This window comes from Emydura macquarii, unplaced genomic scaffold (assembly GCF_026122565.2).
Source record: "Emydura macquarii macquarii isolate MOO-44397 ecotype Brisbane River unplaced genomic scaffold, CSIRO-AGI_Emac_v2 contig_554, whole genome shotgun sequence".
NCBI lineage: Eukaryota > Metazoa > Chordata > Testudines > Chelidae > Emydura > Emydura macquarii.
The window spans coordinates 16,676,031-16,688,915 of NW_027130691.1; the positions used below are offsets into that span (position 1 = coordinate 16,676,031).

General features: G+C 40.3%; 1 protein-coding gene across 4 annotated transcripts in view; it reads left to right on the plus strand.

The window, feature by feature from the left end:
* LOC137147587 (clathrin heavy chain 2) overlaps positions 1-10,551 on the plus strand; it is a 50,104-nt gene extending 39,553 nt beyond the window's left edge. For 3 of the 4 annotated variants that reach the window (XM_067539907.1, XM_067539909.1, XM_067539911.1), the window contains exons 27-33: positions 393-524; positions 960-1,070; positions 1,859-2,029; positions 3,369-3,590; positions 5,171-5,191; positions 7,548-7,623; positions 9,123-10,551. In XM_067539907.1, coding sequence (XP_067396008.1) covers positions 393-524; positions 960-1,070; positions 1,859-2,029; positions 3,369-3,590; positions 5,171-5,191; positions 7,548-7,623; positions 9,123-9,238 — 849 coding nt within the window. In that variant the 3' untranslated portion in view covers positions 9,239-10,551. The remainder of the gene's footprint in view (positions 1-392; positions 525-959; positions 1,071-1,858; positions 2,030-3,368; positions 3,591-5,170; positions 5,192-7,547; positions 7,624-9,122) is intronic. The other variant, XM_067539910.1, reaches the window with a different exon arrangement.
* The last annotated feature ends 2,334 nt before the right edge of the window (positions 10,552-12,885 follow it).

The following is a 12,885-nucleotide window of genomic DNA, read 5'->3' on the forward strand; positions in this document are numbered from 1 at the left end:
TACCTGTTCAAACTCCTGAAATCAGGAAGCTGCTGAACTGGCTTCATCTGGGCTTCCTGAGACCAGATTCTTCTCCCCCCTCCAACTCCCAATTGTAACTGGGTTAATAAAATACTTCAGTCATGTTGGGACCTGAATCTTGTCAGCTTCTTGCTTCCAAGTATCTGTACAAGTACTATCCCTCTAAGTGAGACGTTTGCTTTTAGAAGGTAACTGTGTACATGGCTGGCACTCAAATAGAAACCTGATGTTTCAACTTTTTTTTTTTTTTTTTTTTTTTTTTTTTTTGCAAATTTTAAATTTTATGTTTTACTTTACTTTCCCTCCAACGTAGTTAAACTTTCAGATGCAAAGATGCAACTTTTGATCTAATCAGTGTTTCCCCTATCCAGGTGGCCAATGTGGAGCTGTATTACAAAGCTCTGCAGTTCTATTTGGACTACAAACCTCTGCTGATCAATGATCTTCTGCTGGTATTATCTCCACGGCTGGATCATACTAGGACAGTCAGCTTTTTCTCAAAGGTCAGTAATAGTCATTACAAATGGGTCAGGTATATAAATTAATTTATCTTGTTCTTGGCTTCTCACATAAAGAGTTTGGAGTCAGAGGAGATGTCTCTGCCTCCTTGCAATAGCAAGCATGCTGCTAGTGCTCCTCAAATCACTTGGAGTAGGGTTGTCCCACGGTCAATATAGTCCACATGGTGATGGGAAATAGGTCAGAATTAAATTTAAGTAAGGTATTCTGGATTGTCTAGCTCCTCTTCCATGCCAGTTGTTAAAAGATCAAATTGGCCTAAACATCTGAGCTGTTGGCAGCCATACTAGACTCTTGCGCTGTGTTTTTAAACTTAGTCTGTAGTGCTAAGCTGGAGAGCCTGTTTGTCTAAAGTAATTATGGCCTTCAAAGCAGTACTTTTAATCTAACATGTCCTTACTGCCACTCTCTGCTTCCAGGTTAATCAGCTGCCTCTAGTGAAGCCTTACCTGCGTTCAGTCCAGAACCACAACAACAAGGGAGTCAATGAGGCTCTAAACAATCTCCTGACAGAGGAGGAGGATTATCAGGTGAGTCTTCCATACAGAAAACAGTTAAGTAACAGTAGGCCTACAGCATCTGAGTAGAGCAGACACTTACTTTTGCACACTGGTATGCAAATTTACACTCTCTAGCCTTCACATCTGAGTTCATTGTTACTCAGCCACCCTTCATGCATTGTAAGAATTATTCATTTGTTCACTTACATTCCAGCCAGTATCTTTAAGGGGGGAGGAGGGTCAGTTCTGCTCTTCTGGAAGAACAGCAGCTGTGACCAAAGACTTCAAGGGTAGAGATGAAGTGGAAGGGTACCTCTTTTTAATGTGCTGACATAAGGATCCCTTAAATGAAGCAAACACTTTCTGCATATGTGATAGGTAGAAATACTCTACAGCAGCCCTTGCGTAAATAGCAGACTCCTAAAGTTACTTTTCTCTGGATAGCATTAGAATAGAATTACCTTGGCATGCTAAATGTGTGCCTCTATATGGAGCTCCATTTAAAAACTCCTTGTGTAGACTGTGTCAAGTGGACAAGGCAAACAGACCAGTTCAAGGCTGCATAACTTGTCTACTACTAGGGACACTTAGCACTTTTTTATCCATGTTTCCATACATTCAGTAATTTTGGAGCAAATGCCACTACTCTGAGTTTCCTAATAGGAGCAGCTAGAAAGCAGCCACATTCTTACTGCAATAACCTAAACCAGCAGCCTCAAAACCAAGTTAATTGATGCGAGCAATACTTTTCTGAACTGTTTCTCCAGTGGCAAGGAACTTGCCTGTTCTGATAGTTAACAGAATTTTTCTCTCGTTAGGGCTTGAGGGCTTCTATTGATGCATATGATAACTTTGATAACATCACACTAGCTCAGCGCTTGGAGAAACATGAATTGATTGAATTTAGGCGTATCGCAGCCTACTTGTACAAGGGTAATAATCGTTGGAAACAGAGTGTGGAGCTCTGCAAGAAGGATCGTCTCTATAAGGTCAGTTATCGGGGGGAGGGGGAAAAAAAGAGAGATAAGGAAAAGAGGAAGTGAGCTGTCCCTACTGTCACTGCAGCATGGATTGCACCTGCTTTCCCAAAACTGCTACAAACTTTGTCTCTTAAAGGAGTTTTCACATGAGAACCTTTGTTTTCATAGGTGGTTGTCTTGGAACATAAACTAGTGCTGACTAGGATGCTCACTTAACAGAAGTACTTTCTTTTTACAGAAAGTATCTTGTAAAAATGAGACCTCACTGCAGCATTGTATCATAGTTCAGATGGGGAGCCATGATGCAGCCAAATCAATGTGTAGTTACTGAGGCTCTAGCCTCCATTAAAGCTAAGTGCAAAACCGAGTAGGTGATGTGGATAGCTATGCTAGTGAATTTTTTGTGTTGTACCTCCATCACCACTGTATATAACTTAAGTGGAAAAAACACTAGTTTGTCTCAAAAGCATAAGTCTGGACATAGCTTTGTCTTCTGGGAATTGGATCCAAGATGGAATTAATCGCTTCGTCAGCTTCTTTAGGGCAGGACATCCCAGAAGGATGCACTTGAAGGCCCTATGAACCTACCAACCCTAATGATAGACTAGCTAAGCCACTTCTAGTTTTTGTGTTGAAGACTCTAATATTAGTTACTTTGTATATTGGGGAGCATTGTTGCCTAATATTGGAGTCCTTCCTATTTTAAAATGCCAGTACAGACTGCAGTGAGATGCCAGAAACAAAGGCTTACTGCTTTTTTTTTTTTTTTTTTTTTTTTAAAAAGATTTACTCATGCCCATACACTTTGACACAGCATTTGTGATTCCTGAAGGAAGTCCCTTAATCTCATCTGCCTTGCTTCATTTAATGCCAGCAGATGGTATTTATTGTCATTAATCCCATTAATTGATGGATTAAGTTGGCAAACCAAATCTGATTTAAAATGGATACTGATAATCCTAGCTAATCTATTGTCCTGTAGGTGTGCATTCTATGATCCTATGCCAGGTAGAATGGCGCATCTCCGTGACCGTCTGTTTTTGTATGGTCATGGAATACCTGGCCTCTTGTACGTGCAGCTGTGCTGGGCATTCTTGGCTTATCCTATAAGTGCTTTAGTTTAATTGACATCTATTAATGATGGTAGATACGGCAGGCGTTATGACCACTAGTGCAGAGAACCAGCGGCCTTTATTTAAAAATATTCATAGCTTTGCAGCCTGTGGCATTCTGTTGCCTTGATCAGGCAAACTATCTGCAGAATTGGCTTACTAAGGAAAAAACTAATTTGAAGTCGAGTTTGAATGGGCCAGGTGATAACTCTTCAAATGTGACATTTCACTTGCAGGATGCCATGCAGTATGCTGCAGAGTCTAAAGATGCAGAGCTGGCAGAGAAACTGCTCCAGTGGTTCCTGGAGGAAGGCAAACAGGAATGTTTTGCAGCCTCTCTCTTTGCATGCTACGACTTGCTGCACCCAGATGTGGTCCTTGAGCTGGCATGGAGGCATAATATCATGGACTTTGCAATGCCTTACTTCATCCAGGTGATGAGGGAGTACCTTACCAAAGTGAGTATTGCTTTTTTTGAAACACCTACTACTTGTGCAAGAAACTAGTACCATGTTTAGCATTATCTTGCTTAGCTCAGGTTGGACCATGCTCATGGATTGTTCAGCATCTGAACTCTGTTCCTGAAAGACCAGTTTGAGGTGCAGGTACATAACTTTAGCATGCCTCCGTGATCATGTTACACAGCACATACAATGTGAACCAATCAAAATTAAAGATGATGCTTTGAGGCTATAACAGTTAGTTGTTGAAAAGACAAAACTAAACTCTCCTTCTCTAGCTATTTATACTTCTGAGAATGTGAATCTAGACTCCAAGCAAAAAGGGCTAATATTGTGCATGTTGCTTTCTTGAATATAAGGGTTGTCTATTTCTCTACAACATTCTAACCATTTCCTTGACTCCTTAGGTAACTCAGTCAAGCTTTTGCCTTCAAATTTATACATAAAACTACAGTTAGTGCTTTAAGCTCATGAGCTCTTCGCCTTTTATCAATTTAATTTAGGATGCCAGGGTCGTCTTGCCTGAGGCATAACTAGATCTCTTCATGGGAATGGTGGGAGTAGTACTTCATGAAGCAGCTAGCCTTCTGGAGCCCTCCCACTTCAGCAACTATGGGAATATATATAATGTAAACTCTCTCATAGGTGTAGGCCTATGGGACTACAGAATCTTTTGTCAGGTTTGTGTGTGTATATATACACTGTCTGACAATCAGTTAAACTATATGAATAATCTTGTGAACTTCCAGCATTTTGCTGAACTGTAACATCAATGTTCCTGAGACTGCTAATACACGTATTTATGTGATCAACTGTCAGGAGGCTAAGGAGCCACTGTTAAAGCCTGAAGTTCCATTCATTTTATCTCCTTAGGGGAACTAATGTTTAGCTAGGGCAAGCTCCTCAGCTGATGTAAATCAGCATAGCTTCATTGAAGTGGTGCAATTATGACTTATAGCAGCTGGGTGGAGGATCTTGTCCATAATCATTTAACCATCTGTCTGCAAATCTTGAGCTGCTAAATCCCACAGCATCAATCAAACCTGACTTACCACAGATATAAAGCTAGAAGAAAATAAGTGCTACTGCCCTGTAGACATGGAGATACATGCCCTCATACTGGACAGTCACAACAAGGTGGAAGTCCCTTTTCTACCTCGGTAATGTGTTTTTTACAGTGCACAAATATGCAAATACTATCTTTGCATGAAAATTAATGATGTAAGTACATGGCAAATACTATGTACTGGTGGAGAAATTACATTTATTATGTAAATGGCATGCGACTTAATGTATGTCTTAAACCACAGCAGATTATATATGGTAAATAAGTATGTTTAATTACCAAATCTGCTAAAATAAGTAGCTGTCTAGACATCACTGCTTACTTAGTATTGTAATCATGTACATAATTTAAATGAGACTTGGTCACTGTAAAAAAAGTGACCTAATTTTCTTAGATATTTTTAGAGCATTGAGTGTTTATTGCCTTATCCCAGTGTGTTGATGTGGTTTTTTGCTTCAGATGTTTTTTGAGTCGATACTTGATAAGTGTTCCCTTCTGAACTTTCTTGCAGGTTGATGGGCTGTTTAATAAGGTGACAGTCTCTGATTTTAAACTTTGTGTTCATTTGTGTCCCTTAATATATATCCTAGGATTCTGTTACTGGAACCTACTTGTAGATTCTGCCAGAAGCACAACGTAATCTAGCTTTTTGTCTAACTCTGTTTCCTATTCACATCTAATGCTGTAGAAACACAGCTGCTCACACACCACTTGAGAATCCAGCCAGACTTAGCTCACTTTTAGCTGGGGAAAACTATTAATTGAAGGACACATCTAATAAACATTTGGGCTAATGAGTCTTAAAAAAAAAAAAACACCAGTTCTATCATCCTTAACTTCTGTCTGATGTACTACATTATCAGGAACTTGCAGCCTAGTAAACCAGAAGGTCACAGGATCAGTTGTGAGGGGGGAGGAAATTTCCAGATAATTGATATTCCCAAGTGTTCTGCTTTACCCACAGTCTACATGTAAGCTGCTAGACTTGTTTACCATACAGAGTAGTGTGATTGCTTTTTGGAGAAGTGATGGCCCCTGATCTGGCAGGGCAAAGCATGTCTGCATGCTCAGAAGCTGGTTTCGACTGATCTTGTATGCAAAATCTTCTCCATTTCAGCACAACAGCTTCAAATCCTAAAACTAAGCCACTTGCATGTAAGAGTGGTGCAGTGGATTTGCCAAATTAAAAGAATATGGGGTTTAAGTAGTAATTTTAAACTGCTGGCTGGATTTACAAGTGACCATTATCTACTAAATATTAGATAATTTTCCAGAAGGGAAATATGCATGGTGAGTCTGTGCAGTGAAACTAATTTAGTCTGTGGAATTAACTACAGAGAATGTGAAATAAGAAAATGGGTTTCCTTTACTTAAATTTGTTCTGTACTTCCTGTCATGTAGGCACTTCTAACTGGAAAGCAGTCTCTTGATCCCTATAGATTAGTTCTTTATCAGCAGGATGTGTACCTCTTTGCCAGTTCATTCCTGCTATATACACTGATCATAGCTTCCATCACTGGTGTAGAGGAATACCCCACTCCTTCTGAAGGGTCAAGCCATTTGGCACCAGTTTAAGCATTCAGATGCCAACTCTTGTTAGTAACAAGTTAGACAGTTGGGCTAATGAGCCAGTGAGGGGAGACAACTATTGTGGAGAGAGTGGGCTGAGCAAGTGTTACTATTTTAGTAGCAGACTCCTGCTGGCTGAACACTGTTGCTGCTGCCCTCTAGAGGAAATAATATCCATGTTTCTGGATAGATGTTAATTATGCTAAGGACTGCATTAAAAAGGAAGCTGTAAACATTTTGTCTTCAATGAAGGTCCTTTTTCAGTCCAGAGATGGAAACTCTGAAGGTATGATACTTCAGTAGGCCATCAAAGATTTGGGGGGGGCATGGGTGTTAATTGACTAGACCTTTTCAGACTTGCTTCCCTTGTTGTAGCACATGTAAATGAATCTATATGGTAAAAAATAAGTTCCTAGTTCCAGAGTAGAGGACCCTCTACTATCCTCTCCTAGTCGCCAGAATTAATATCTAGGGGTTTGAGTGCTAGCAGTTGTATTGTGGTGATAAGTAGAGGCTGTCTAAAATATCGAAGGCCAAACCAGGTTTATATAGAGCAAAATAAACACTTTGTGCTGCACCCTTAGTTTAGTGTGGCTCTAGAGGGGGAACTGGCTGAAGTTGTCTTCCTATTGAAGTTCCAGGAGCTTGCATTGCTTTCTAATGCAAATAAGCTCATACTCCTAAATTGAAGTAAGACAATATTTTAAAGCAATATACCTATAGTACTGGCTCTGTAGCATATTCCTAAAAGTTAGCTGATCATATCTGGTGTGACCAATTGTAAACAGCTTACTATTTGCTGTACTAGATCTATTCACTTTACACCAGGTATAACAGAGTATTAATCAGACCATGCTTCACAATGGCTAGATGTATGGTTTTCATGGTCAAACATACTGAAGGCAAGTATTTTCAGAAACTTTCTTATTGAAGGTGTTAGGCAGTAGCTGTCTGCCAAACACAGGTCTTCAGAGCTTCAGTGTCAAATTCTACATGAAATTGGCAACATTATGGCTGCAACACAAGCTATCAGTGGATGGAGAGCTAGTCCTAATAAGCATTACGTTTGCACTTCAAATAGTGGACCTCTTTGTATCAGATAAGCAAATATTCATGCTTATTTCAGAATTAGTCTCCCCTCTTCTTTTGGGTTTTAGACCCTATGGACAACTTGGAACACACGTTCTGTGGCTTCAAAAATAGACTTGCAAGGCACCACTCAAATACTTCAAGTATTTGGTATGAGACATACCACTAAGAGGTGACACATGACTTGGGCAAGGCCTTCATACACCTTTCCTGTTCACTTTGTAACATAGGTGGATAAACTTGATGCTTCTGAAAGCCTAAGGAAAGAAGAGGAACAAGTAGCTGAACCCACTCCAATAGTATTTGGTAGGTGAAAGACTTGGCGTGGTCTTTTTTTTTTTTTTTTTTTTTTTTTTTTTTTTGTGCTAGCAAAATATTCTCATCAGTTAGGCCACAGGAAAGTGACAATCTGTAATATTAGTATCTTCCACCTCCCGTCAACTTGAAGCAGTTTGTTTTCTCACCAACTAGTGAACGCTACATGGAGCCCTTATCCTGGATAAGTCTAACAAGAGTTATACTTAATATGCTAGAGTTTTGTGCAACACCTTAAGTTTTAAACGTTTTGAATGAGTAGCAAAGCTTTAGATGAAGAAAATCCAGCTTGGCTTTTTCCTCCCTTTACCGTACCACTCCCTTAGACAAATCATAAATCCCAAGCCTTTTAGTGGTGGGGGAAGGGAGAGGTAGGGGCTATTGAGTGAATGCAAATATACATGGCTTCTAGCCTCCCAGAGAGTCTCTTCTGGCTTTCCAGCTGAAACAAATTCCTCCTAGTAGTAACAGACAGGATGTACCTTTCAAAGATTAGAAGTCTGCCTTTCCACTTGACAAATTGAGCAGTAAGTGGCTTTGTTTTAAATAGCCTATCCTAGAAAACCTTGTGTTGGGCAGGTAAATGGAAGGTCTGTGGAGTCCATTGTGAAAGAAGGCTGCATCATAGATTGTTTTGTGAAAAGGCAGATTCTTCTCATAGCACCTCCTGGAAGCAGCTCTGAGGCAGGGAAATACATGACTGGCTACTGCCTAATGGATATTTTATACCTGAATTGACTGACTGCATGAGGCATGTGCGCTATTGGTGTCAGTAAGATGCATTTGCAATCTCTGGAGTTGTTACATGTACACATGCTGCTGAAATGAATAGCTTGACTGACTTTGGTCAAAATTTTGACCGTGCATGAGTCCTAACAATATCCATTTCTTAATGTAAACTGATTCCTTGAAATGAAAATCTGTATTATTGGGAGGCTATGTAGCTGTTTCAAACTCAGTGGATACTCTTTTCACCCAGACTGTCTACCTCACCTTGTTACTGGCAGTGGTGGGCAGATAATGGATTTTTCTGAAATGTTGAAACAAAACCATTTGGGTTTTTGGCATTCTTGTAGGCTTTTTCTAAATTAACAAATGGACACACATTCACAATGTTTTGGTGTCATTAAGGTTTTTGTCCGTCCGTCGTGTGTCGTCGTCCCTTCCCCCCCCCCCCCCCCATCTCCCTGAAGTTTGGTGAGAATTTCACCCAGTTCTAGGTACTGTTAATTGGTCTTAAATCTGTCTGGCAACAACAGCTACATGGCCTGTCTGTTCACATAATTGATGTGTCCACTCTCCTCAATGGAGGAAGTGGATTGAAGACTCTAAAGTATAGATTAACAAGCATGTTTGTATTATGACATGTAGAGAAGGGAGAACCTATATAGCCATTCTGAACGCTAGCAGTTTAACATAGATGTATCACTTGCTTTCATTTCAGGCATTTGCAAAACTTTGTTTAAGCAAACTCCTTCTTCCGTTTCTAGGCCAACAGCTAATGCTAACAGCAGGCCCCAGCGCAGTACCTCCGCAGGCCAACTTCCCGTATGGATACACGGCTCCAGGATTCACCCAGCCGCCTGTTTATGGTTTCAACATGTAACTCATTCTTTGACAGACCTACACTGTCTCTGTTTTTTCTCCCTTCCTGTCCTGCTAACTTCTTGGAGAAGTTTACAATGGTCCTAAAGGCACAGATGACCCCTCAGTTGGTTGAACACTCTTGCTGCCCCACTCAGTGAGGAGATTTCCAGAGGATACCTGTTACCATTATTTATTGCTATTGTCCAGTTACATTTCAACCTCAAAGGCAGCTTTTGTTAATTATATTGCAAGACTCTTGACTGAAGTTGAGGCACTATTTATCTAAAACTCAGAATATAGCAATAACTGCTTGAGGCCAGAGGGAAGGAGCATGTTCCTTGCTGCAAACCCGTTGCCGGCAGTGGTTGTGCCGGGGAATCACCTGGCTCCAAGTCGTTAAAGCTTTAAAGTACTGTAGTTTGAATCTATTAAGTAGATAGCATGGATGTTCAGAATTGAGTTCAGCAGCATCTTACTGGTGGACTGTTAGCAGTTTGCTTAAATCTGACCACTCCGTTTTGTTTGCAACGCTGTATACAAAAAGGAAAATGGGCTTTAGAATATTTAAAGTACCTTGCAAATGGCTTGGAGGAATATTGGGGAAAGTTTCCTTTTTTGCAGAAAGTTATTGGGTACAGATTGAGCCTGTTCTATACCTTCTGGAGTAGGTTTGAGAATTAATTACTGAAAGAAAATAAATCTGATCATACCAGAGAGCTAATACTTCCCAGATGCTTTTTTGTTTAACGAGGGGAGAGCATGTTACTCATTGACATTAAATGGTACAAAAGGAAATTTCCGCTATATGTATGGCAAGTTGAACATGACAGGAATGTGTGTGCATGGGTTGCCAAAGTACTACGAGCATACACTAAGGTAGCAAAGTTTTTTTTTTTTTTTTTTTTTTTTTTTTAAGAATTTGGTGTCAGGATGGGGGAGGGATGTATTGCTGAAATACTTGAGATAGGGGAGGGATACAATCCTGGTTTTGCACCTTTATTAATTATAATGCTGGGGTTGAAGTTTCCTGCTACACCATGTTGTTGTGCTGACTCAAATTCATGACCCTGATTGGCAACTAGAGGCAATGTCATCTAATCTGACAGGGTTTGGCGATGCTTGGTTTTGCTGTGCTGCAGTAGTAAAATGGTGCATCCACCACACACCTTTTTCTTTTGAGAATGCCAACAGGGCTGTATGACTTCATGCCACTCTTTAAATACATATATCATTAACGTTTTCTGTACTGAAATTAGATAACAATGTATAATTTATGGTTATGAACCTTGTGCTAATCATGAATATTATAAAAGTCCAATTATAAATGTAAAACTGGTGTACACTGTGGTTGTATTCTTGATATTTTTTGGCAGAGGGTGTTGGTAGTTACCAACAATGATGGCACCAAAATGGCAACTGTCAAAGCTAGACTAGGCATTTGATTGCTACTTGCCCTCTACATTGCCTGCACCATACTATTGTTAGTCCAAAGTGCTCTGAAACTATCCCTAGACTGGGAAAGGTCAGTGTATGTTCTGAGGGATGAACGAGGAAAATCCAAATATCAGACAATTCTTCATCCATTTACAGAGTTCACATCTTGCAAGTCATGTGAAACTACATAACTTCTTATGAACAGTGACCAAAACTACTTATTCCTCTGATCTCTCTGCTATGCAAATTGTAAATGCATTTGTTCATTCTCACCTTGAACAAACTTATTCACAGTCTAGACTTGCATTCTTTACTGTACTTCAGTTGTACTGTAAGAGCCAGCCTAACTAAATCCTGTTCTCTAGCCTTTCACTGGGCTTTTTTGAGTCCTAAATCACTTTCCACAAAGTGAAGCTATGAAAACCAAGTAGAGCTAAGTAAAGGAGAAACTTAACCTCTGGAAGCTACCAAAATAACTAGCAGACCATCCTCAACTGTAAGTAATTCAGTGCATTTTGGAGCACTGCCTCCCCATCACTTCTACACATTCCAGTATTCTAGAACAGGATATAATGCACACAACTACCCCGTCTCATCCTTCAAAAACAGAGCGTGTTGGAGTCTGAAAACCCAGTGCAGCGCTTTAGTAGATCGCAGGTTTAACCCTAGCTATTAGTACCCTTTAACAAGTGTGCCATTATAGAAGTTTGTTGCAATCAGCTGTTACTGGACTGAATCTAGGGCGGTGACCAAACCAGATCTTGCTTTTAGTGAAAGACATCACAAACACTGCATCCTAAAACTAAGATATTAGGAACTCAGATCTCATGAGGAAATGAACCACAATATTAAGCTGTTTTCTGTAGCTGTCCCTTCAGAGCTGGTCTATATGTGACTTGGTTAGCTCAGAGGTATGAGCTCAGGTGAGCAATGATACTGATGTCATCAGGATTATGTGTGCGGAGAAAGGCTTGAGTGGGACCCTGAGTTTGCATGGTGTATTAAAGGTGATAGTAGCTGTTGGCAGGAGGTCCTGGCTTTTGACCTTGGCTTAATGGTGGGAGGAAGGAAAGAGGGCTTGAAAACCAAAATGTATCACTGGTTGCTATACTCGCATGTAGTGTTGGTTGGAAAAAGTTCCCATTGACCTGCTATCAACACAAATATTAGATGAAAGATAGAACTAGTGCAGTTCTTGGGGCAAGGGAAATGGAGAGAGGAACTATGCTTTAACAGTGCCAAAAACCTGTAAGATTTTAAACTAGCAACGCACACTTAAAACAAACATTTATATACCTGCCAAGACCCGAATTGCGCTTTCTCCAGTTAGAGCTCTGATGCCTTGAGCTGACAGGATTGCTGGAAACAAAGCTCCTACCACTGCTGCTATGGCAAAAATTTGCAGGACAAGCACCTAAACTAGGGAACCTCAATTTAAATGCTCTGTAGATGTAAATGGAAAGGGATTATTTGTAATCTCTTAAATGCAGTCCTGGCATGCTTGTATTTGCTTTTAAATTACCAACAATTGTACAGGCATGAGAGGGGACTAAAGGCCTGTTTCTAGTATGGCTCCAGAGATGCACTATGATCCTTTGGGCATAAAGCTGACAGTTTATTGCTGCTGTTGGAAGGTGCCTGATGTACAATGGGTTATTCTTCAAATCCAGCCATTATAACTGCACTTTCAGTGTAAATGTGACAACCGTGCATGCTATAAGGCTGTTTCACTACCTGTACCTCAAATGTCTGTTTTTCCCTACAGTTTAGAGACCTGCACTGTTTGTTACAATCTGCAGCAGCAATAGAATAAATTAGTGAGGTCTTTAGTTTGTCATGTGCAGGTTCCAATATAATAATTTCCCCCCCCAAGCCCTAAAGAGGCTGAAGTACAGAAAATTGAACTGATCAGTGCTTTAGACTTAAAATAAAGCATGTCATTTTGGGGTGGGAAAAAGGCAAGGCAGGGAACAGCAGGACTGTGGCTTCATTGCCCATCTTGTACAGGGGATGAGTGCTCTTCTAAAGGAAGTAATGACTAGTGCCCATGTGTCTCTTACAACAGTTGCACCAAAAATGCTGTGATGTATAAAGTTCCAGCAAAGGAAGGGGTGAAGTGTTCTGTTCTTCTAATAGGCTCACACTCCTTGTCACCTAAGTTACATGAAGTGGGTGAAGAGCCTGAAGAGCAACATCAGCAGTTACTGCTTTAGGGGAATATACAGTCACATT